We start from the raw sequence: 27,410 nt of genomic DNA, 5'->3' as shown, positions 1-27,410 counted from the left end.
TCGTACTTGCCAAGTTAATTGGATTTATTTGTACTTTTATTTTACACACTAAACAAATTAATAATTAAATAAAACCTACTTCTTTATATTTGTATATTTTGGATAATATATTGACTAGGAAAGTTTCTTAACTAGTTATGAAAATAATAAATATAACATCCTTAGATTATTTTTATTTAATTTTAGTTAGATTGTTTAGATAGAGCGCCGTACTAGTAAAGAATTAAAATAAAACAAACGAGTAAATTTTATTATCTTGGTTGCGTGACGGTTACACTTGGCGCTCGCCAAACGTCATATTATTTTACTAGTTTGCGTGCGGGTACTTAATGGCCAATTGTTAGCTACTATTATTTCGACGTATTCTACTATTCTCGGCTTTAACAGTCTATCGATAGGACAAATACGTAATCAAAGATAATATCTTTATATTTTGATATAGATGATTTATTTTCTATTTTTGACACTGACAGTTTTATATACGGAATAACATTAGGAGTATACTTTTAATAAAAAGAGTATGTAGTAATAGAATTGAGATAAACATATTATCAATGACCACTTATATATATTAGTACTATACTTATACAAAAACGTAAAATATATTATCTTCTAATATATTATTTAAACAAGTCAGGTGAATATAATCACAATGTTTAATTGATTTATCAAAGAATAGATTATATAAGTGTAGGTATTAGAATTCATAGGTTTTTATCAAGAAAACTAGATTTTATATTTATTTTACAGATATAACATTACCGCGTTTTAATCATGATACGATGTTGTAGATAAATACAACGACACGACAACGAATGATAAAACAGTGCTGTTCGTGCCCGATCCGTCTCTTATCAATATATTTGTTTGCTAGTCTTCAAGTGAACTTCGAATGCCCTCGCCCGACCTCCTAGTTCCTTGGCCCGCTTATCACTATCAGCATGAATAAAATGAGACGACGGAAGGTAAAGAATTCACACTAAGTTACGCGCTCGTACACGTTTGTACATTTCGTAATTTCATTTATTTATAGCCATTATAATTTGTATATATATTTTCTTTAAAAACATATTTAGTTAGTGTCAATTAACTTGTTTGGTGATTTTTTTCTCCATCCTGCATCCAAGAGGAGGAATGCCAAGTGACTGTCGGGACTGTTTGGGGATTCGTTTTCGAATTAACACCCTGCACCAGACCTGGAAGTGGCTGCATCAGACTATCGCCTTACACGAATACCTGATCTCCCTCTCGTCGGCTGATACTGACGCCTGTTGCTCAATGCATTAGTGAACTTGTATTTATAGTGTTTTGTGACTTTAAGACTTTTAATTTAAGAAATTTAGATATAAGGCATTGCCTGTCATAGGTTCATAGAAAAAAGTATCCGTTTATCATAAAATAATTATAAAAACAAACATGGCACAATCAATGATGAGAAAGATTGCTTTGAGCAACATGTTTGTCATGGTGGGTTTGACAAGAAGAGCTAGCTCTCGAAGCCTAGCTACAGGTAAAAATTTGATGGTGAAGAAGACCAGTAATGATTTACCACCAGAAGAGGAGATCACAAAGTCGGTATTTATGTCACAGTCAACAGACATATACACAAACTTGGCTCTAGAAGATTGGATGTACCGTAACATGGACTTTAGAAAGCATCATGTTATGATGGTTTGGCGAAATGAACCATGTGTTGTTATCGGAAGACACCAGAACCCTTGGCTTGAAGCTAATGTGCCCTTCTTATCTGAGAAGGAAATAGCATTGGCTCGACGCAACAGTGGAGGTGGTACTGTATATCATGACCGTGGCAACTTAAATATTACTTTCTTTACACCTAGAGAAAGATATGACAGAAAGTATAACTTGGAGCTTATTAAAAGAGCATTATTCAGGGGCTTTGGAATTAAATCTATCATCAACGATCGTCATGACATTATAGTCAGAGATAAATACAAAGTATCCTTTTTAAAAATTTACTTTATCTAATAATAGACTACTACTGCTACAATATTACTTTTTAAGATTAATTTCATTGTGTATATACACAGTACATAGAAGCTTTCGTCTTTTTTGTTCTAAATGTATGTTTATCTGTGCAAGTACAAAGTAGAAGCTATATTTTTATTAATCTAGTCACATTGGTTTAAATGTATTCTTATCTTAAATAAGTTTTAAAGTTTAAATGAATGATAGATACAGCTTATGACTTAAAATTGACGAATAATTGTTATAATATATATACAAGATTGTTTCCTTAATGATACTGTAAGATTTCTGGAACGGCTGCAAAATTAGGACGTACAACAGCATATCATCATTGCACACTTCTAGTCAATGCCAATAAGGCAGATCTCAGCAGAGCACTAGCTAAAAGAGAGGTATGTTGGCTTATTATACTATTTATGAACTCTATCTTTGAACATTAGAGCAACTTTTTAAATGAAAAACAATGTTTTGAAATTTGAGGACAGTATTTAACCTAATAGCCACACTACAGTTTATTTACATTTTCAATTATTCATTAAAGTCAGAGATCATGTTACTCGAATATGACTCATTTTATTGTCTTCATTAATAGAAGATGCTATAATAATGTTTTTATAAAATTAACATACAACTTTGTATCATATGTAGTTTTAGTAAATGTATATATAATATGATATTACTTTGTAACTAAGTTACATTTTATTTATTTATTTTTTTAACCCTGTCTGTGCTACTAACATTAACACCTGCCCAATTCCTTCCATGCACACAAGTTAAGAACACTTAATTCTATTTAGCATGGCATACAGACGAACGCGACCCCGTCTACGCCATCTCCCGTGGTGAATTTATCGGACTTGGACAACCGGGTTACTGTTGAGAGTCTTCAAACTGCAGTCGGCTATGAATATCTCCGAACACCTGCTCTGCAGTTGGAAGATGGTGGTGAACGACACATTTCAAAACAGAGAGGATTTCAATTCATAAATCCCACCGAAGATTGGTTTCCAGGTAAAATATAATATTGTGTTTTAATATGAGCTTCTTATTGAATTTGCATTTCGAATTAATTTTATCATAAATATTCAAATTAAATCTGTTTAGATAGGTAGCATATTAGTTATAACTTGCATGATATACAGATAAAATCCTTATTACATTATGCTGGGTCAACTGCATTTATATTACAAGTTAGATGTTAAGATTGTCTGCTTAATTAAGAAATTACATAAAAATTAATTAACAGTTCAATTATTTTTGTCAGGTCTATCGGAATTGAAGAACGATCTTCAAACGTGGGATTGGTCGTTTGGTCGCACTCCTATGTTCACGGTGAGCCGATCATTTCCCGTGCCGTCGGAGCTACTTGCGCCATCCAAGGTCTACTCAGCCGCTCAAGAGTTGGTTATTAGCATGACAGTGGAAAAGGGTCTTATAAATGATGTCACTCTTAACATACCTCCTGGCCTGGTCGAATCAGGATTCCACGGGGAGGCATCCGTCATCACCCATTTGAAAGGGAAAAGGTTTACGTCTGAAGCTCTTAACGCCCTCCAGGACGCGATGCTCACGCGTCACACAAGTGGAGATGTCAAAAAGTTGGATGAAAAGGAACAATTTGTAGCGAAATGTTTCGATCAAGTCGTTAATACAGTTTAGTTTAAATTAAATTTAATGCAGTGGTGCTGAGTTTAGTGTTAGTATTATCGTGGCGTTGTCATTATACATAATATACTGTTTGTCCACTGATTGTAAATTTTATCTTGTTATATGGATATTAAGATACATATGGTTGAAAGGCTAATTAGTAAACTGTGCTATTGGTACTTGTGATTGTGTAAAATTAATTTTTAATACAATTTAATATTGTTATTTTTTTTTTTATATATTTTTCAAAGCTTATTGCATTCGAATATTATTCTAACAATATCATATTTGCTTTGTTATTATTTTGTGTTATTTTAGTTTAGTGTTTTATCATATAACTAGCTGTGCCCGCGACTTCGTTCGCGTAGTTGTCGGAAACACTATCATGATTATCGTTTGATTGCTCACGTTGGTTTTTGTTATTATAATCGTCAATAAGATTTAATAATATGTTTTACAGTACTTCAGCGTAGATTATATTTTTAGTTTTATTTTCTTGTGGTAGAAGAACATACTGATTTTGCCCGCAACCCGATCTTGACAACGCGACATATAGTTGGCCGTGTGAAAAGCAGTCTTGACGTAAATCGATTCCTACGTATTTAAATGTTTGGCCCTGTGATTTATTAATGGTTACGGCAAAAGATAACTTAATGGGAAATTGAATTCTTTTAAAATTAAAAGGTAAATCATTTGGAATCATTGGGATGCGAGGTATAAGCACTGTTTGACCAACTGCCGGACCAGTCAAAACTGTTGCAACGATCACGTTATTGCGAAGGAATTTTACTTGAAGGCGGGTCCCGTTACATAAATTTGGTGGTTTAAGATTTCTGAGTAAAATTATCGCAGCACCTATTTTTAACTTCAGGGAATGTGGTGGAAGGCCGCTCGGGTTTAAAGAATTGAGAAACTCTTGTGGGTAATGGACAGCATCTTCTTGATCCATTAGATTATCAATAGATGTGTAGGTAGTTATATCGCCTGGAAGTTTGGTTAAAATTAGGTCGTTAATTTCGTCAACGCTACTATTTCTCGCCGCCAATATTGCCCTTTGACACATCCATTGGTAATCTTTATTTTCTATTTCGACGATATTAGGGTAAACTTTTGATATTAAATCCTCTATGCTAGTCACTTTTTCTCCTAAATCGCGATCAATTTCAATTTTATTTTCAGAATGAGGTACTTTTCCATCTCCTATTAAAAGTAACTTTGAAGGAAAATTTGTACTTCCTCCCCCCAAATGTGCTCTCATATTCGTAGATAGTTTTAAGGTATGGACAAATTTCCATAACGGTGAACTTTTAAGGCAAGACCTTACAATGTCTGCTCTAGTTCCTCTTAAAATTACCGGTAAAGTTTGTCTAAATAAATTACCAACATCTGTGTTTTTATTGCTTATTGTTATACGGTCAATTATGACAACCCTTTTCTTAAACATAAAAGAAATATTGTACAATAGTGTACGATTGCGAATATTTTTTTTGTTAACAATTCGATGCAGGTGTATCGACATCTGGATGTAAGACAAAAGAAAAAGTCAATTGTAAATAAATAAATCACAAACAAAATTCATACTCTGCCAAAACAAACAAAACGTTCAACAGGAAATGTAATAGTAAATCTGAATGACTTTTCTTTGTCTTGGATTAGGAGAAAAGTTCATGAATTGTAATACCTGACGGTAGACATGTTTGCTTAAACACTCAATTTTGATTCCAATTTTCTGTCATTATATAGGACCACTATGTACGTATAGGGTTTAAAAAAACACCAAGAAGAAGTGTATTTATCGATAGACCAGATTTACAAATTTGGAGTATATCATATATTTACAAACCTACCTTGGCTGACACCGCCTCCAAAAATAACAATAATTTTAACTATAATATATTATCGTAATAACTTTGCTGACTTTTAAATAGTCTAAATATTTTTAATTTCATTTTACATAGTATAAATCTAAAAAATATTGTGATCATTGTTTGTTATTCATAGGTTTGTGTTAAGTTAGATTTAAAGTGGGTAGGTACATACTTATCTCCTTGCGTGGAAACACAGAACGTACCTACATATTGGTAAGTAGAATAAGTTACTTGATTATTAAGTTGTAGAATAATAAGCAATTATTTTTTACTTTTTAGAGCATATTATTTTTTTTCTCTTTTGAAGTCGGTTTTTTTTTGTCAAAATTTTTGTTTCTAAAAGATTCGGCCGAGTATCGCTAACGTGCTCCTTAGAATTGTTCCGTTCCCTTCCGTACCGTTACTTTGTCAAGGATCCTATGCTCAGAACCTTACCAAACTTTCACCATAGTACCCTTGAAGTATATCCTTTATAATAAAAAAAGAATCATTAAAATTGGTTGGCACAATTTTGAGTTATTCACCTATTTATCGCGCACATACATAATGCACATTTAAGACTTATATCGTTTTCATAGGGATACCATCATCGTAACAGGATAAAATTAAAATGGGGCCCCACGGGAAGCACTACCTTTCAAACAAAAAAAAATTATCAAAATCCAGTGAAAAGTTATGAGGTAACAAACATATAAAAAAAAAAAATACAGACGAATTGATAACCTCCTCCTTTTTGAAGTCGGTTGAAAACAAACAATATTAACTTAAACGTAATAAGATAAACAAACCGAACAATAAGAAGTTTAGATTGTTTCTCCTTTGGTGTTATTATTTCATAAGGTGATTATAGTACAACCGTGTTGAATATGCTTGAACGTAATAGAAATTACTTGAAATATTGAACTACTAATTTTAAACGATATTCACCTATTTGCTTATTTGCATAATTTATTTTCTCAGTGATGATTAATCTGCATCGGTGAAAGTATCGCTCGCCATTTTGAACTTTTTTACGTGTGTAATGTAATTTTTATACCTTATTTATACTGTGAAACGTTTGAATTGTTTACTTGCAAAGTACGAAGGAATGTTCATTGAAATTTTATCTTATATCGTAAGTTAAAACTACAGCAGATTATGATTTAAATGTAATCGATTTTAAACGATAAAAAATAATGAGCAAATAAGCTGATAACAAAACCTAATTTTGATAAATAATTTAACTATTAAGAATGTTAATTTTTTTAAGTCGTTATGTGCATTGCTACTTCGCAGAACTATACCCGCGGGTGAGAGTGGCGAGCGCGGCGGCGGGGCTGACCCGCCTCCCCCTCATCCGCCGCCGCGCCCCGCCTGCTAGCACACTCTTAACAAATAGACATATAGTGTCACGGACTTTTTTTTATTATTAAAAGAGGAATATATCTTTTATACACATTTTTTGAGTAACTTAAAACGTTTATGCTGCGCACGCATCGAAAGTCCATAAATGTGAATAATTTTCCCCGTTTTTGCAACATTTCTCACTGTCGCTGCGCTCCTATTGGTCGCAGCGTAATGTTATATAGCCTAAAGCCTTCCTCTATAAATGGACTATTCAACAAAAAAAGAATTTTTCAAATCGGACCAGTAGTTCCTGAGATTAGCGCGTTTAAACAAACAAACAAACAAACTCTTCCGCTTTATATATTAGTATAGATATGGGAGACTCGTTATGTGTGTTGCATGCGTTGATGCCTCGTTTTGTTTTGATTTTATTATTAGAATGATACATTTACTTGGAGGACTTATATATGCAACACCTCGTCACGCGTCTCTGAGGTCCTGCGAGTCGCACGTTCGTGTCGAACGCTACAAGAATGCATCATATCATTTGTTTTAATTAAATTTTAATTTCGTTACCGAATTAATGTATCCGCGTTTTTTTACTTATAACGTAGCATGTATTTTGTAACGTTTTTATGTCTAGATTTCTATTTAACCTAGACCATTTCATCATTCACCCACATTGTTTCACAAGATCTGCCCGAAACGGGTACTTTTTTATATGGAATGGACATAAGGCACATCTAGTTTATGTAGGTTTTTGTTAATCTTTATAGATAAGGTAATGTAAACTTTTCTATCCAATATTACTTTTGATATTAGACAATTATTAAATACTAAGTAACAAAATTTTATCTCATTGTATTTTATGATATATTGAAATAAATCTAATGGTATTATTGTATTTCTTTTTTTTATTTAATAATAAGTCCTACCCGTACATATATCCGAAGATCTTATGATGCGAGTTATTTATTTATATATTATTGTCCGTACAGATTTGGCATACCCGTCAATTTTATATAATATTAGTTGACGTCTCAAGGGGAAGGTCATATACATAAAATAAGTTGATTACAAAGGATTGCCTAATCAGTTGAAGCCTTATGGTCAAACTTCGGTAACAAAGCTGCAATAATAAAGCGCCACACACAAGTACTGGATTAATGAAAATATGTCCTCGCACAATAAAAACTTGCTTGAGGCTTGCTCTTCCTCTCGCTTTCTGAAGAGCCGGGTGGTGGTCGTTGGCCGGCGCACGCGCAGGCAGTCTACGTTCGTTCTCAGTGCGCGCGCACCGTGCGCCATATTGTCTTATCGTGCGTTGTCATGACGACCGTGTATGTAAAGCAATAACATTAATCGCGGGAAATTTGAATTTTGTGAAGTGTTTGTTAAATGTATTAAAACTTATTGATTTAAGTAAGTATGATGCAAGGTCTAGGTTAAATATTATTACAATTAAATATTATTAAAAACAAGAATACCTATAAAACTGAAGCGATTTACCTGCTTATATAAAAAAAAAACTATACTTTTGATATCGACCTAGTTTTGGCTATGCCTATAATTGAGTGATATTATATTCATCTATTCTAAATTTGCTTTTTCGTTACAAGCGAGATTTTTACTAACACGTATAAATATACACCTATAAGTATACATTTTATTTTGTAAATTTACGTAATGAAATTTTACACGAAAATATGTTAAGTTACAAGTTAAAATAAGTACTAATATTTTAAAATTTAAATAGAATAAGTAAATATTCACAACGTGCTTCTTAAGCCAGGCAACAGAAAAATATATTTATTTTAAAATGGACCAAATATTTTGATAATCCGGATAAGACAGTTTATAAAGGAATAATTAAAGACATTGAAGGATATAAGTACAAAAAGTTTCATTAAATAAGTAATCGGAGGCTGGAGATTGAAAACTAATGACGGAATAAAATTGATATTATTAATTTCAAAACATTTTTTTGTCAAATTACAAGTTTTTACATTGGTATTTTTTTAAATACATACCATAAACTAAACTTAAAAGCGACACTGGGATTAAAAGGAATTTGAATCGATATCCAAATTTATTACATCTAACCTGTAATATTTACATTTTTGTTGGAAATACTCTTTGATAGATTTTTAAACTTAAATAAAGAAACATACAACAATATATGTGAGATGATTTATTAGTTACAAATCTCAATGTATGTCGCAGGCTGGGCTTTTACGATTTCCAGAAATAAGGCCTGTTGGTATTTACGAAACGATAAACCGTTTGATTTATTTTATTGTTTAATCCTTAACCTGCATATACTTATTCTTAGATTTTTGTTTGTGATCTTTATATTTAATAACCTACAAATCGAATACTTGAGTATTATATACGACGCAGAAGACGCGTTGAACTCTTATATAAACAGTGTACTGTTTACGAAAAATTATGCGGATTAACATAATTAAAATATACATATATAAAGTAGGTTGTTCTTAGCCATTAATTATGTTAAAGATATGTTATGTCAGTTAGATTATGAGCTAGTCGCTGAACTCGCGATTTTATTACAATAATGTTATATCCCTGCAGTCACATTAGAAGCTTTTTTAATTTCCGGAATTAAGTTATACTAGGTGTGTAGCTAATAACTAAAATGATAGCACATATTTAATTATAGTTGTATACATTCATTGTAATCCATTCAAATTTTATTTTGATTTTTAGGTAGATCAAATACTTAGTATATACTCACTACATTTTAAGGAAGGTAGAGCTAATACGTCTCCTGATAGTATGTGGTCATTATTGCACAACTAAACTTTGGCACTGCAAGCATTATAAGCCACTCCCTAAAACAAATATCGATGATATTTATAATAAAACCCTTAAAGATTAAAATGATTGTGTAAAATTAATTCGAATTCAAATTAGTTAATCTCGTCAAAATAGTAGTTTATTAAATATTCTAACTTAAAATAAATTTCTTAAGTAAGATTTTATAAATTTTACTTAACATAATTGTCAGTAGGTAACAAAAATATAAATTAGACAAATGATAATAATATATAATGAGTCACAGGGCGATCTCGCTCAAGTGTCACAGGAGAATGCAATTTTGCAATATAGTTTCAATCCCGGTATTTGCAGGACTGCAAGTGCTTAGTCACGCGAGAGGTTGCGACATCGACATCGTGAAGATAATTAGAGGATTTCTATTGTAAAGTATCATCATAATCTGGCCCGGCATTGTCTGACAATGTGTTCTGTTAAATCCTACTCCAACTCCCTATATTCCGGTCAAGATTAATTTACTAGCAGGATTAGATGAAAAGATAAAATCACGCAGAATCCCACTGTTTCTAGATCTTGGTATTGCATTCCCTAATTCTGTACTAAAATACCCTACCAATTCTATTTTTTTTGAATATACATATATATTTTAATCATAATATTATAAAATTACAAATATGATACAAGTGCATCATATTTGTAATTGTATATATTTCGTTTACATCATCAGCGTGACCTTCGTTTCAGGCTCTCAAAATAAACAGATACAGTGTTTACACATTTAAAAACATAAGTATTTAAGAGAAAGTGCTAATATTTCGGTCGCAACGAGTCTAGATATAGATTGCTAGATTTTCTTATCATTAACAGGAAGCAACACTGACTTGATTTATATAATTACATAATGATAGTAATATTGCTTTCAATAAATTTTGTGTTCCGTCTAGAAATCACACGTCCGGCTGAATCCGCAGCAAATTATCATATCACGCTAACAGTGTAGAAACACAGTTCGACTATTTTATTTTATTTCATTTCTGACACGCTCGTCTGAACCTTCTTACCTAAAAGTTCGTGAATGGAATTTAATGATCAGTGTTATATATCGAAACTTGAAAATGTTTTTTTTTTTATGATTTAATGCGATAATTGCCACATTACATAAACACAAGAAAAACTTTTGAAAAAAGAATTTTGTTTATTATATGCTGAGTGTGTGGATAGCTTTAATATATGCCAATATTCCATTGCATTTATTTATAAGAATCTTAGAAACATAATTGATATTTAAATTTTTTAATTGAAGAATACAAGTTTACGAAAATTTATAGACGTTATGTAAATATTTTTTAGACCTCGATTAACTCAACGTCGATGTAATTTAGTTTTTTTTTCATCGTAAGTCTTCTTTTGTACTTTATTGATATAAAAAGTACACGATAACATCAAATGTATTATGTAAGATTATTTTATACAGCCAAACTTGTTTCTCAATGTTAAAAGATTTAAATTTTAGCAGAAAATACAAGGTAAAATATTATTCGTGCACAGAGTACTAATGTTTTCTTGCTTGTGTTACGCACACAAATGTAATTGTTTAATTCATCACTTCATAGCGACCGGTTTTATTTTCTTCCTGTTGTTGTTACACAAAGAAAATTATCTTGATATAAATATTTATTCACTGAAGGTGTGCCATAATTAGATTTTATTTAGATAAAATTACATATTGTCTCGCTTTCCCTATGTAAGTAGGATTTCATTAAAATAGCTATACAAATCTGTTTAAGGAAAAAAATATATATTGACTTGTGGCATAATTGTATTGACATTAACACCTAACCTTTTTGCTATACAATTTACCATTTCTTATTCATTGAATAACATAACATATTGCTTTTTATGAAATAATAAATTCGGACATCATTACCAATAGATGAAAAAACTATACTTAGGATATAGTATCCCACCTATCCTCCTTTATATGCATGTATCTACTTACTTACTTTTTTTTTTTTAATTTATTAATTTATTGAAAAAGTTACACCATCAACTTATCACTAAGCACTTAAAATTAATAACTGATCAAAGTGATACTTTAAAGGTGTAAACAACATTTTTAATAAAACTTGTCATGCCCATAAAGAAATTTTATCTAATGGTTTAAGATTACACTTTTTATCATTAAAATAAATTTTGTACTCATTTTAAGTATACATTTTATTGAGATCTGAGCTTATCTTTAAAAAAGTGAATTATATTTATCTAATTGTGTATTTAATTCTAAACTGACAGTACTGGGTTATGGCACAATTATATGAGGTTCACTATGATTACATTTTTATAAAAAAATAGGCATACACATTAAAGTGACTTATTTTACCAAACTAGAATCATTCAAATAATTTTTTTTTAAATTGTATTTTATCTTTCACAAAAATTTCATAGGCTGTTCAATCCACTCGAATGTAGAATTACTCATAAACACACACACATGTCTTACACACACCTTGATAGATCTAACAAAACTGTCCGCAGAATAGTATGGAACAAGTCATAAAATAAAAAAAGAATAAGTGCTTAGTGATAAGTTGATGGTGTAACTTTTCCAATAAATAAAAAAAAAAACAAATCATTATCTAATAAAATTCGACCTCAAAAGCAAACAAATACTGTGTACATGAAATTTACATCAATATACATTTATATGAATAAAAATGTTTAATTTCGAAAAAAACAATGTCATCTATTATGCTATTTAATTTAAATTGAAGTAAATTTAGTTATAAAATACTTAAATAAAATACTTGGTGGTAAGGCTTTGTGCAAGCCCGTCTATAGTCCCGTCGGCGGTAGAATATCTGATGAATGGGTGGTACCTTCCTAAAATGTTTAATATTTCTTACAGCGCCATTGTCTATGGGCGGTAGGGATCACTTACCATCAGGTGACCTATTTGCTCGTCCGCCTACCGATATCATAAAAAAAAGTATATTTAATATTAAATTTTTTTGAGAAAGTAGTATTCCTCAGCTTCATTTATAAAATTAAATCAAAAATGAAGCTCAGTCATTTATAGTAATATCGCCATAATATATGTAAGTATATATGTACTCTATGTGTACATATATACTCATACTAAATAATTTTGTATCGTCAAATATCGAATTATTGATTCAGTATCACGTTAGTTCTTGATTAATCAATCTAATTATAATACAAAATTAGCTGATATGCCTGCGCGACTCTTGCGCAAAAATATTTCTGGTTGCGAACATTTTATGAGTTAACAAGCAGCCTAGACATTTTAATTAATATCACGTCATAAGTAGCCAATGAAAAGAATCATTGAAGGAGTATATACAACATTTATATATTTTTTTAATTCTAAGTTTTATTAAGGAAACACACACACACTTGTGCATTATTCGTGGTACATGATGTATTTTCGTACGTGAAAGTATACGAATAATTCGTTTTATAGGTTAAAATTTTGGACAACAAAACACAAAGTCAAAATATTTATTTAATATAGAATCGTTACCTTTCCTTATTGATTGCCAAAAATCAATAAAAAGAGGCGGTAATTATTAATAGCTGAGAAGAACCGGTATATTTAGATTAATCAAAATTCACATAAAATTTCATGTTTACTAAACTAATATTAGCTTCATTTTAAAATATATCAATCCAGTAAGTTTTATTTGAATTGCATATTAAGATCTTTCACAAAAGGTCCGAAAGGTCGTAGGCCAGGTGGTCAGGCCACTTGACTGAAGCAACACATTCTGTAGGTAACAAATATCATACCTACACAATAGATACCTGACGTGGGTAGGGGCTATATGTATATTATAATACTCAGTTTTAATATTCGTTACTTAATTTGATAAAAATCAATTTTTATAAAAAAATATATTATCTTTATTTATTTTAGTTTAAATTATGTAAAAAGGTTGATTGAAAAATGTCATGAATCAAATAATAATGTGTAGGTGTTTATTTACTCGTACAATAAAAAAGAAACTTATTCTATTTCAAACATGAAGGATCGTTTATAATATAATGAACGGCTACAATATTTAAACTCAATATAAAATTCATCTTTTAAAGCTTTATTCAATTAATAATTACATTTTACACTCGCTTATTGATTGTCACAAATATACGGATCAGGAGGAAATATCCGTTACTCTCATTGTTTGTATGTTAAAAATTATTAATAAGTTATAACACAGTTATTTCGTAAATATAATTAATTAAGTAAGCCCTCTTTTTAAGTACTATGATAATAATCATAATATATGTATACAATATTAATTACTATCGTCATATATCGATATTATATAATTAAAGAGTGTATATATATATCACGTTAGTTCTTGATGAATTAAAATAATTATAATGCAAAATTTGTTGATATGCCCGCGCGACTCTTGCGCAAAAATAGTTGCGGTTGCGAACAGTTTATGGGTTACCGAGCAACCTCCAAGTTTTAATTAATATATCGTCACAATGAGCTAACGAAAATAGTATTTGCAGTAGAAATATATTCGTACAAATTAAACTTTGTTTTCAAAATATTTATGCACTCATATTTTAGTCATGTCAAGCGAATTTAAAAATCAAAACATACAGGATGAATTTTTCAACAGGGCGTCGATTGTCAAATCCTAAACTAAGAGGAATATGAAATATTTTCAAAGGAGTTTTATGAAAACTAAAACTGCATCATTGAATTTTTGTGAGATCAAATTTCCTTGTCAGGGATCGATCCTGTTGATGATGACAGAAAAATACAAAAAAATAACCATTTGATATACCATTCGATAGCTTGGAAACTATCCTGCCAACTGACAACCTTAACATAATGAAATATGTACAAAAATACAAAAAAGCAAATTAAGCTATGACAAAAATGCAAGAAAATCAATAACTGTAATGAGAAAGTTCAATGCCAACCTCATTAGCAGTTATCGCGTGAATTTGTAAAAAGGATGATTTAAATTAACAGTTTTCTGAACAAGTGGAAGTTTCATTTATATTAAAGTGAAATGAACAGCTTGTGAATATCCCACTGCTGGGCTAAGGTGACACATGTGGTAGAATTAAAACCTTCAGGTTATCTTATGATTATATTAATCATAAACATTTAGTACATGAAGAATCAGTTGTACTAGTGTACACTGAATCTGAAATTTTCAATAAACATATGTGTATCCAAAAACAGAGTGTCATCTCGACTAGAATGTACTTTCATATTTTTAGTTCTAGTGATATTGCTAAAGTCCATAAAATATAATATACAATTAATATAAATTGCCTAAATATGAATGTATGATGACAATAATTTATGATTAACCACTAATCCTAGGTATGTTGTTAAAGTTTTATTTTGAAATCCTAACTCTGGTCTAGTATCTATTTCAACATCTCCATATTGTATTGCCAATAAATATAAATACACAATTACAGTCAGCTTGTGAAATGAAAATTAAACCTACCTACTTTAAAGTTCATCTTGCAACGATTTAATTTTATTTAATCAAGATGGCAAAATTAATTAACTCGATTATAAACTCAAAACACATTGTTCAAACATATATCAAACATTGCAATAATTTCCTAATAGTAATATGCTATATTAATTTTATAATTTTTATTATTTTCTGTTTTCACAGGCTTGAATATCCGGCATAACACATCTACAAAAATGGAAAAAGAAAAAATTGTATTTAAGGTAAGCTAAAATAAACATTTGATAATACATTCGTGTTCGTATATTACATTAAAATAAAATAAAAAGAATTATAATTTAGAATTTTAATTACTTAAGATATTAACTCGATAATATAAAACCCCCAACCCTAATAAGAAGTACGATAATGACCTTCTGTTAGTTACAAATCGATAATATAGTCGTCAATTAAGAATCTTATAGGCCGGTTTCTGTCGCGTGGGCGGAGGAGGTGGCGGTGGAACGCAGCGGCGCCAGCTCAGCTTGGTCGTTTGCATTGAACCATTGACACGAATTCGACATTATCACACGGCCACATTTGTCATCGAAATGCTTAATGTCAATATATGATCGATATCCATTCCCAATACCTAAACTCTTATAGTGATAAGAAAAAATATATTAAGACAGGACCACCTTGACTGAGTTAGGCATTTAAAATTATATTTGATACTTTAAATGGTAAGCACTTAAAAGCATGAGAAATTTGTTCATATATCCAAAAAAATATTAAAGCGTATAACCTGCATAGTCTTGAAATTCTTGTTTATACAACATATGTCGTACAACTTATTTAAGAATTTTCATATAAATAAAGATTGTTTTGAATATGTTTATCTTATTTATTAAATATATTAGGTACATAATTGGTTAGGAATGTCGGTAACGATTTTATTTATGAATTATTACTTAAATCTAATATGATGTAAAGTGAAAAGATAGATATTTATCAAACGTCAAATATTATGCAGGTATTCGATGCTTGGAATTTGTGTGTTGCGCATTTTTGTAACATCAATCAAGTCCGGCCTTCGTCAGTCGCTGGACCGGCTATAAGATTCTTACGTGGTAACAATAGACTATTTATGTAATATGTCAAATTTTACAATATGTCATTTATGTAAAATCTCAGCTCACTAGGATTTTTAGTAGGAAGTGTATTACTAATAGGTTACTTTTGGTTTCAGAGATTCGACGCGTTTTTTATTTATTAAACAACAAACCTACATTGCGATTCTCTATTTAAGTTTCAATTACATATGACTAAAACTACAAGCGACTCCCTTGTGAGTTTGACACAATTGAATTAAAATTGAGAAGCGCTAAGATTTTTTTGCACACTGAATTCTCCTTTATCTTTTATATATCAAAGATTGGAATACGAATAGGCACATATTTATTAGTTTGAAATAATTGCGACAGGTACAAACAATTTTATTATACGAATGTGGAATATTGTCCCAGCGTAGACGTTTGTCATATACAAATAAGCAGTCGAGTGGTTTATTTAATAATTGTATGATAATATGTTCGTGAATTGTTCGACAGCCGATTTGTCATTATATTAATATTATGTATGCGATTTCGTGCGATATCAATACGTTAAGAGATAAAAAGTGAAGTTATTTAACAGGTATGGTAATCGTCGCAGGCAATATTATTGTACATAATATAACAATTAAACGTAATATATTGGTAGGTACAGTCCATATACACTCACGTATCAAGGTTCAGTATATGAAACAAAACAAGAAAAATAATTATATTTTTTATTATATCTTTAACTGGTATATTTTTTATTCTTGAACAATTTAAATAATATAGACAAAGTAGAATGGAGGAGCATACATTCTAAATGTGTCTTCCATAATCAAGGAGTACGTTGACATGGAATATTTTTGGCATTGTATGATATAATATATGGATTAAATAACGACTTTTAAATGTCACATAAGTGGGCCTTCTCTTTTGGGCCTTTTGAGAAGAAGGTTTGGATAAGTATGCGTAGGAAATGTTAAATATTATATTCAATAATATGAGTTTTGTGTTCTTATTTCTCAGTATTATTATAAACAGACATTCGAATTTACGAAGTAGACTTGGGAAGCCTTCACTGAAGGTGTCATAATCGGACCGGATAACGTGGCATCTGAGCAATAATTATAAATGTTAATGAAGGTTAACGACTGTGAATTTTATTTTAAAATCAAATGACTTTATTTGCTTATAAGTGATTTAATTTCTATTCATACTTGATTATACTATACACTCAAACGAAATCAGTACAAATGTCCAAAAAATATGTTTTAATGATTACATTTAAAAGAACTTAAGTAATATTTATCGTACTTAGTATATTTGGCACATCAGTTTGTGGATGTTTCGTAACTGCGGCCGTATTGATGCAATAGTTTTCAGTGTACTGGGGCCATATCTATTAGCGTAACAGTGACATCGTATTGCCAGGCAGACAGTGAGCAATATAACGGGAAAAAGGAAAATAATCACAAAAAAGAATAATCTTATGAAGCTTAAAATAGTGTTGGGGTTTTTTTATATAAAACGACTTGCAACTTTTTCTTTATTTAAACCCATGGCTGAATACACATATACTTTGTACAATATATTTTTTTAAAGGATAATAAAAAAATACTTTATTGAAATAACTTTATAAATAAATAGATTTTTCCAAAATAGTTGATTGCAAGTTCTCGACATTTTATAGTGAATCGATCGTACGATATCGATGTGTACCGAGTTACAGGATCAATATAAAATAATGTACGTGTTTATAAAAAAGTATAATATAAAGCAGTTGCTTAGCGATTAGCAAATATGAGTTATGTGTTGGTTTAAGCAATTCACTCATCAAACCAATAATAACATTACTAATTATCTTACTGTTACGAAAACCCTACACATTTATATTTAGAATACTTAGGTCTGATAGAGCTAATAACAATGGTAGTGTTTTTTACACCACGACGGGAAAAAACATTGTAGTGAAATAAAGTAGTAAATGTAAATTTTATTCCAATTAAAAGAGGACAAAAACCAAATAAACATAATTTCACATTGAATTGACGCTATGTCATTGGTCGAGAGCTTGAATAGTCTATGACATTTGTCATATCCTTTCTTATAATGTTGTTCCTTAGCAACGTTATTATTGTTATGTCATAAAAAATGTATTAAAAAAATGCATGATATGAAATTACCAATTATTATTTATTGAGTAAAAATATATTAATTGGCGACGAAGATGGGATGTCAAACACCGTTAAAAAATACAAAAGATTAAGAGCCTCTTTACGGGGTCATTTGACAAGAACGGAGAATTACATAAATTTACAAGAACATATTACAGAAGAAGAAATAGATTCTCGACTTTACACTTTACAAGAAAGCCTACAAAGATTCCACGATGCACAAAGAGAAATTGAACTTGAAACGGAAGAAGATCAATTAGAAGAAGAAATACAATACAGGTACGAATTTGAAGAACTTTACACAAAATTGAAAGTAAAACTATTAATGTTACGAGATATACAAATAATAATGAAACAGAAAATAGATTGAAAAGTATTGAAAATTTAGGAACTGTTAAAAGTGATACACACAAAGAATGTGCACCGAAAATACCATTTCAGCCATATCAAGAAACAGCATCGTTTAAAAATTTTGCGAGGAGATTATCCGTATATTTGTTAATGAATAATATTAACGATACGAGAATGAAGGTATATTATTATACATTACTGTCCACACTTTCACCAGACTTACACGGAAAGGTATGTGACTTATGTTCACCAGAAGATCCTCTCGATAAATGCTATGAAGACCTTATTAAAATATTACAAGACTACATTGATCCAAAACCGAGCGTATGGGCGATGCAACACAATTTTATTTCACGTCTTCAATAACACGATGAGACGGTAACTATCTACGCATCAGAATTGAAAAGACTCTCATCTTACTGTGAATTTAACTGTCAAAACTGCAAAAACACAATTTCAGATTTTTTTTTATTTTTTTCAATTTATAAGAGGATTAAAAGATGGAGATATACGTATTAAGATATTACAAGAAAAAGAAAAATTACAATTTTCAGAATTAATACAAATTGCGTCATCAATAGAAATGGGTAAGCTAGATAATGCCGGCATGACTAACATTCCAGGTCAACAAAACGACATAATTGTAAACAGAATAACACCTTCCAAAAATAACGTTACGTCAACCAAAATGAGTAAGAGGGACACATTGACAATTGAAGATTTAAAAGGAACGTGTTTCCGTTACGGAAGAATAGGACATAGAGCTAACACGCGTCGTTCATTCTATGATACTTGTTATAAATGTGGAAGAAAAGGTCACTTAGCTAAAGTATGTCTAAAAAGAAGAAATGAGGCAAATCAAATAGACGAACATGTAATTAACAACACGGATGAAGACTTAGGTGAAATCAATATAATTAATAGTGAAATTGTGGAAAATATAGAAAAAAGAAACATAAAAATGGAATTCGATACGGGTGCTGCATTGTCTTCGATATCCTTAAACGACTATCAAACGTTACAAATAAATAGATTTTTTTTTAAAACAGATATAAAATTGAAAACTTATGGCCGGAAATTTACATCACAAGAATTCAAAAATTTTCTTACTGAGCAAAGAGTTACACAGGACTTCAGCCCCTTATCATCCAGCAACTAATGGGCAAGCAGAACGATTTGTTCAAACAATAAAAAGAAGATTAAAACCTATGGAACAGGACAGAGGAACCTTAATAGATAAAATAATTACAGTCAAGTGTTGTTTGCGACGAACCCCGGGGGTATGTGGACGAAGTCAATACGAACTCATGTTTGGCAGAAATATAAGGACATATTTACATACAATGTTTGAAAGAGATACGAATGCTATAGTACAATTAAAAGAAAACATTATTTTAAATAAACAATTTAAAGAGGGGGGGGGGGTTATAGAGTACAAGTTCGAGTATACGCTAAAAATAAAAAGTGGATTTTCGGAACAATACAAAAACGACTAGGAAAATTACACTATCAAATAGTAGTTGGATTATAAATAGAGACATATTAGTCAAGAACTGTTATTGCATAAAACCTATAGCTGAGCTATTAGCAAATAGCGTACGTAAATATAAGTTTTGTTTATCTTTATTGCTTCTTCGATTGGTATAGACTATATTAGGTCTACGATGTTCAGTAGTTCATAATCTTACTATTGAGATATTTAAGTGTTTCGTTGAGAAAACTATGTTATCACCATAAGAAAACAAGCTGCTTGAAATTAAATAGTCAAAGAACTATACATCTTAATTAGATTTGAGGTAGATATTCTTTAATGAGAATATGAGTATCATAACAATTCTCGCCTTCAAATGAATGTTATTACAATTGTTTAAATATTTCACATCATAATACCGTTAGTATTTATTTTAAGCTTAGCTTTACTAATTATTTATTTTTATGTAGTATACATATAAATTTATCTCTTAAAAACCATTATTTCCTTTCCTTTCCATTATGAGAAACTGAAAATGAAAATATGTCTTCAACTTAATAAAAACATTTTTGTATCGATAATGTTTCCCACAATCTATTATAGTATTATATTGTGTACTTTTAGATATTTATTTAAAAGGCCAACTGCTGGCACTGTACTAGTTATTTCGCCTTCTAAGTTAAAGGTTGAATTTAAGAATACATCGATCAGAAAGTAGGTATCATTTTCATCTTAATGTCAGTATCATCGAACGCGGCATGGCAGAGATTTATGTCACCAGAAAAAATATCGCGATCCACTCAAATTAAATTATATTAACTGTCAATGAGTAACATTTCAACCGAATGTATAGAATTAATACATACAATTTTATTATTGGTATTTATCTTTTTCTACATTAAACGTAACGTTTATTGTAAACGAAAGAGGTTTATCTTATTCAGGATGTCCGATATTGGAAACTGCACAACTCACAATTGAACGAATGTTTCTAACGGTCAATTTTATTTTTAAGCGACTTAAAAAAAGAAGGACCTTATGTATTCTGTTTATTTTTTTTATGTTTGTAACCGACAGAACTACTTTTATTATGAACCGATTTGGATAATTATTTTTTTGTTTCGATGCGATACGTCCCGTTTAGTCTCAATTAAATTTGAAGCCGGTTTTTTTTTTAAGCAATAGCATAGCATAGGAGTTTATAGTGTCGCTTCTAGTTTGAATCAGAAACGTGAACTCTTTGTACGAGATACATCAATCCAACTTGTCAATAGATCATCCTTGTTTACAATAAGCCCTAAAAATATATCGTGATATACTTAAAAGAAGAAGTTAAATATATATCTAATACAATGATTTACAATGCAAATATAACATATTTCTATAATATTTCAATGACTTATATTAGCTTGAAATTTCAATTTAATATCCGTCTAATTTGCTTAGGTTGATTATATGAGATTGATTTTAAAATGCCACTGTGATGCGCAAAGCCGGCGGCGTTATATAAAGTTATTACCTAAAGGTCATCTTCAACGTACCTATACATTAATCTTCAAAATTGCTGATTTCACGCTATTAGTTTTAATACGAACATTTTTCCTGATAGTATAAATAATATTAATGTTGAATAGGAAAAATAGATTCTTATTAAGAAATCAAACTAATTGCAAAATCATAGAAAAAAACAAGTAACATTAAAAAATACGACTATCTTAAGATCTGTTTTTTTTTTTAATTAATCCTATTTCACGGGGACTATTTTACATTTTGTTTTTATTTTTGGGTTATCATTTGAGTCTAAGGTCGAGTGTTTAAAAGTTACGTTGGAAAAGAAACTTACAGTACACATACATTACATGAACCCTGAAAACATTACACTCCTTTTAAGGCGTGTACCTAATAAGTAAATATTTTACCTTAGAACAGTCATCGTATGTAGTATTTGGTTTGGGTCATCTCTTATATACCTACTTACCACAGATGTATCTTCCTAAAGTGTGTTAAATAGACTTTAAAGAACTAATTTTTACATCTTAATAAATACAAGTATAAATATGTTGTTTCCGAATATAATTACGAATACGTAATACACGTGTATTTTTACAATTTAAAAACATGACAAGTAATTACATTATTCATGTTTTGGCGTGTATCGGAATTACAAGTGGAAAAAAACACGATGGATATAGATAATCGTAAAATTAACGTCACTTGTTTTTTTTAACTTTGTAAATGTAATCTACACGGTAAATTTTAATAATTTATTATAATTATATTTTATTAGAACATTTTATAGATTTGTTAGAATTTTTTTTTTTAAAAACTTCCTAATATTTTTTACTCATTATTATGTTCCTAAAATATTTGATACTAAAATATTTCTAGAGTAATATAAAAAGCTATGTTATTATAGTTTTTTAATTTATATAGTCTTTATCTCATTAACAGAAGCCTAAATACCGATTTACCGATTTTCGTATTTTTAATAACAGAAATGACGAATTTAAATACAAGTTTCATCCCCTATTTTACTCCTTAGAAGATGCAGTTTGGAATCTATTTATGCTCACCTACGTTCCATAAGGAATTCCTATGCAAAATTTCAGCCTTAACCACGCGTTATATGTCAGTCGGTTATTTTAAAATTTTACTAAACAAATACAAATTTTCTCTAAAATTGATGTGTCACGTTTTAATGACTTGATAAGACTGTTTTTCTAGATACGTGCTTTTAAACAAACACGCAAAAAATATATATAAACAATTTGATCATTTTGATCATAAACAGTATCAAAGTACATTTTTTTAATATACTTACATATACAAAGTAAAATCAGTTAATATTTATCCTAATAGTTGTACTTTAGAAGAGCTAGAGATAACAAGTTCAATTTTAAATCCTTTCGGTATGAACAATGAAACCGTCCTAGAAGTGGTGACAGATAAACAACATAGATATTTGTCAAACAATATAATTTGTTTACTCATAGTTTCAGGTAATACTTGCAATGTACCAACAGTAACTGTCTTTCTTTTTTCTTAAAGTAGATAGTAAAAAAGGAAATAAAAACTTAGCAAATAAGTTAAACAAGAGCACGTCGCCGAGCCTGTGCTAAGACTTAAAAAAATTAACACAACCTTTAGGTATATATTTATTTAATATAATTGAATATGAATGATATGCTCGATTAATAATATAGAATATATATTTACAGTCAATAACTAAGTTTGATTCCTCAATTGATTATTCTACGTATCGGAGTACATCGTGATTCTACGACATTCCACACGCATACTTGCTCATTAGGCAGTAAGGCTTTGTTTAACGTTCCTTTGATCCTGTCCATGTCGCCTTCATGCGTTATTACCCTAACACAAACAACCTTCGCTTTTACTTTGTGGCTCACCTCAATAAAATCAACGAACAAATGAAGTTGATTTTATTTTTAATTAATTAATTTGACGACTAGACTTTTACTCATATGTCTACTTTAAATATGAGACTAAATGCTATAATATTTTATATTTCAGAATCAATATTGTTTAAATAAGAAAGCATATATTGTATTGTGATGTACATATTCTTTGCAATTTATAATTAAATGAAATTATGTTTAAATATAAATGTAATTTTTTTTTTGTAATTTATTTGAAAAAAATATGTTATAATTATTTTATAGGCTCTTAATAGTCATAAAATTCAACTTATTATTTCTAATGATAAATAACGTCAATAATAATTTTAAAATCAATATTGTAGCCTTATTGACGAGGAATTGTCTTTTAACAAAGCAATTACAATATGGTACAAGATCTTGCTTACGGAACAAAGCTTTTTATCTTTAGTTTTGTTAATCCCGATGAGGTTTCGAGTGGTCGGAACGTAACATCCTTGAATGCTGTGATGATAGCCTCATTTAGCGATACCCGAACGGCTTCGAATTTCGATGTCACGGCTGTCGCAATGGGTCAAGGTTCTGTTGATATACAAGAATTCACAGTTTATATTTAACATATTCATATTATATGTTTAATACATATCCCAGCGGGGTCGGCTACCGTATTTCGAAACTAAAACATATACAATCACGAACGCATTAAAGTAGATTAACATTTTAAATTATTGGTATTTTTAAAAACAAACGAAGAACCGGGCTTTGAAATGATACATTTAATATTAAATTGAATTGAAAGAAAATTTGCAATTTGAATAAACAGCGTCTGTTAAGCGTAATAAAAATATTATTTTTAAAACGGAAGTAAAATTCCATAACAAGCAATTAGTTACATTAATATTCTGATGAATAAAACGGTGGCATTGCTGTTCGAGCTCGAAAGAAAGGAATGGAAATGAAGGTATTTAATTTCTTGTATAACGTTAAAGTTCGGTTTTTTTTTGAATAAGTTTCGCTATGTCTGTTTTTTATACATTCTTGTTCTTAATTGACCATCGAAATATAAAGTAACGTTCTATTTCAACATGTTTTGTCACGATACTTTTAGAATTTACAAAATATTTTTTCTACTAAATGAATACAGACTCGTATACGTGTATAGGAACAGGTAAAGATACAAAACAGTTTAGTACCGTTTATTTGTTGGTAGCGCTTTGTACAAGCCCGTATGGTTAGGTACCACTAAACGTCAATACTTAATATTATCGTGTTCTAGTTTGGGGTGAGTGAGTGTAACTGCTCAGACAAGTGACATTACATCTTAGTTCACAAGTTTGGTTGCGCATAGGTGTAATGTAAAGAATGTTTCATATTTTTTACAGCGCCAATGTCTCTGGGCGTTGGTGACCACTAACCTGTGACCTAGCTGCCCGTCCGCCTACCTATTACATAAAAAAAGAAATACTTTTTCTCTTATTTTTTTAACACGATTTTCTTTATTTTTGTAGTTATTAATTATGATCTCATATCGAAAACTGTGCGAAAAATTAGTATACACTATCGTATAATTAAAATTGACCAGCTTATTAACATAAATCCTTAACTTTACATTTGGAAGTAACTGTCACGTATGCCTGATGTTTAGGAGCTAAATGTAAAAATAAACATCACTTTTATTATATATATTTTTTGTAAATAATTGCAAATGTTGATATAGATATACTTATATACTAAAACCTTTTTAACAATAGATTCACGTTAAATACATTGCACAATATTGTCTTTATGACACCGATTAAAACTTTCGAATGCCATTTATTATTATTTATTCTATATAATATTCGTAATTATAAAAAAATACCTATTCAATTGTATGGATAAACTGTTTCCGGTATTACATTTTATGTGTAGGTACTTTAAATTTATTAGAATCATCGCGCATCACCGAACAGTTATGTACGGTAAAATTGCTCATAAAACTGCGTTAAAGTCTTTAACTATAGGTAGTTATCGCCTTGAGTGGTAATATAATGTACAAAAAATCAGGATATATATATTAAACATTCTTAAATGTCAGTCAATTACAACGCTAATACGTAATACCTAATAAAATGAAAATGAGCCGTAAAATATCATCCGGTTCGAACGTTATTGATCACGACCGAGCTAACCACGGCAAGTATCAAAACGCGTCACGATGAACATGTCTTATTTTAACATATTAATCATTTTATAATTCTCTTTGTCTTAAGTACGTATAATATATGTAAAATGTTGAGTAATAAATACGAATTTCGGTTCTAGTTTTTATAGCACTTGATCCACAGTATTCATATAAATAAAGAGGACATAAATTAACCCACCATGCCACCTGGTTGTCAAAAATCTGCCATTATTTGGCTAAAATACTAATTTAGGACTTTAATAATTAATCAGAGATTAAATAGCGGTAGCTGTATCGGTATATGCTACAGGCATAATTTAGACGGCCTGTTCTCGGTGGCACAAATATTTCACCTTTGATTTATTGATGGAACCATGTCGCTCCAAATGTTATAATTCGTGCAAAGCTTAAAGTATAATATAATACTGAGCGTTTTACTTAAGTTGAGACTATGAATATTTAAAAAAAGGAATAAATCTGTTTGCTATTTGAATTTTTTCTTCAATGCAATCGCTATGCATTCACACATATGTATATATACGCAGAACTAGAACTGGTTGAAAGTACGTAAGCGCTAAGAATAATAAATATATTACGTATTTACATTTAGTTTATTAATAGCTAAAAGGTTGAATTAATCAGCATAAGGATTATTAACAAAATTCTGTGGTATGGTTGAACCGTTGCCACTTGGCTTGAATAGTTAAACTTAAAAATTTGAATCGAATCATTAAATATCAGTAAAAGTATTTTGAGCAAATAAACTTTACGGGAAAACGATTCCAAAATCATTTCTTGTAATTGATAAAATGTTGCATATAAAATTGCAATTACATATTTTTGTAGTGTAGATTTTTGACATTATTTGTTTAATGTTTTAATAAGCTACGGTTTCACCAGTTTTGAATTAAAAATATATAGGCCTGTTAGGTACATCACTTGTCTAGAACAGTCTACTAGATTGACTGACATTTATAGTTAGTGTTCCTTTCATTAGATTTAAAACGTAACATTATATTGCCTTTAAAGTTCCTCAATGGATGAACTATCTAGCATAATAATATTTTTTACTAGTATAGACCTAGTATTTCTTACGATTAGCCTATTAAAATATACAATGGTATAGGTAGGTTTAAGATACTGCCGTCACTGTAGCGAACGAAAGCAATCCCGTGACGTCCGCTAAAAAGACAGAGGGTACCGCTGGTTTTTTAGTAGGGGTATTCCAGTGTGCTACGGCGCACTAGGCGTCCTGGGCACCGGTGAGTTCCACAACATGGAGTAAACGCGTAATACGTTTCTAAGATACGAAAAAATCTATTTAAACTTGACATAAATTCATGATAATATCAAGCACAGCTTTTAAACGAATTAACAACCCAAGTAGACAGCTGTAATTTATTACAGATCTTGGCGATTAAAATTTAGGGATAAGTGCATAGTCGAATGCATATTAATTATAGGTGAGGTGTATTACCATCTATTGTATTCTAATTCGTTTTGCCTACTCAATAATACGAAGGTTAATTCTGTCACGTTCGCATCTCGGTGACATAATAGCTAATATAGGCAAAAATATGACACACGCGACCTTGACTTATGATGAATGTCTATTGTTATTTGAATAATAATTGTAACACTTCCGGATTGTACTCTGGTGGAAAAGGTGGTATCAT

The 27,410-nt window shown here is 30.1% G+C and overlaps 4 protein-coding genes across 6 annotated transcripts in view; 3 read left to right on the top strand and 1 right to left on the bottom strand.

Moving 5' to 3' along the window:
* The window catches only part of LOC113401991 (protein rolling stone-like), a 234,273-nt gene extending 232,051 nt beyond the window's left edge, over positions 1–2,222 (bottom strand). Inside the window, exon 1 of the mRNA XM_064220619.1 lies at positions 2,211–2,222. The gene's annotated coding sequence lies outside the window, so the exon portion shown is untranslated. The remainder of the gene's footprint in view (positions 1–2,210) is intronic.
* LOC113401971 (uncharacterized protein) lies at positions 1,135–1,287 on the top strand. Its single transcript, XM_064220685.1, has one exon. It carries the CDS (start codon positions 1,135–1,137, stop codon positions 1,285–1,287), a length of 153 nt encoding a protein of 50 aa, XP_064076755.1.
* The window catches only part of Lipt1 (Lipoyltransferase 1), an 86,156-nt gene continuing 60,162 nt past the window's right edge, over positions 1,417–27,410 (top strand). The window contains exons 1-5 of one of the 3 annotated variants that reach the window (XR_010309490.1): positions 1,417–1,959; positions 2,274–2,381; positions 2,787–3,000; positions 3,254–3,958; positions 7,198–7,734. Coding sequence is in view for 1 of the 3 variants with exons in the window: in XM_026642049.2 (XP_026497834.1) it covers positions 1,417–1,959; positions 2,274–2,381; positions 2,799–3,000; positions 3,254–3,648 (1,248 nt within the window). In the remaining 2 variants the exon portion in view is untranslated. Of the gene's footprint in view, positions 1,960–2,273; positions 2,382–2,786; positions 3,001–3,253; positions 3,959–7,197; positions 7,735–27,410 lie in introns of those variants that run through there. The other 2 variants (XR_010309499.1, XM_026642049.2) reach the window with 2 other exon arrangements.
* Positions 8,072–27,410, top strand: part of LOC113401956 (uncharacterized) — a 77,589-nt gene continuing 58,250 nt past the window's right edge. The window contains exons 1-2 of the mRNA XM_026642040.2: positions 8,072–8,252; positions 15,305–15,363. Of these exons, the coding sequence (XP_026497825.2) occupies positions 15,337–15,363 (27 nt within the window). The 5' untranslated portion in view covers positions 8,072–8,252; positions 15,305–15,336. The remainder of the gene's footprint in view (positions 8,253–15,304; positions 15,364–27,410) is intronic.

Source organism: Vanessa tameamea, chromosome 2, assembly GCF_037043105.1.
Source record: "Vanessa tameamea isolate UH-Manoa-2023 chromosome 2, ilVanTame1 primary haplotype, whole genome shotgun sequence".
Taxonomy (NCBI): domain Eukaryota; kingdom Metazoa; phylum Arthropoda; class Insecta; order Lepidoptera; family Nymphalidae; genus Vanessa; species Vanessa tameamea.
The sequence above is the reverse complement of the archived record's forward strand: the minus strand, read 5'-3'. Positions and strand labels throughout refer to the sequence as shown.

Excerpts from the sequence above, each read along its gene's own strand:
- LOC113401971 (XM_064220685.1), top strand. The coding sequence starts at position 1,135 with ATGCCAAGTGACTGTCGGGACTGTTTGGGGATTCGTTTTCGAATTAAC.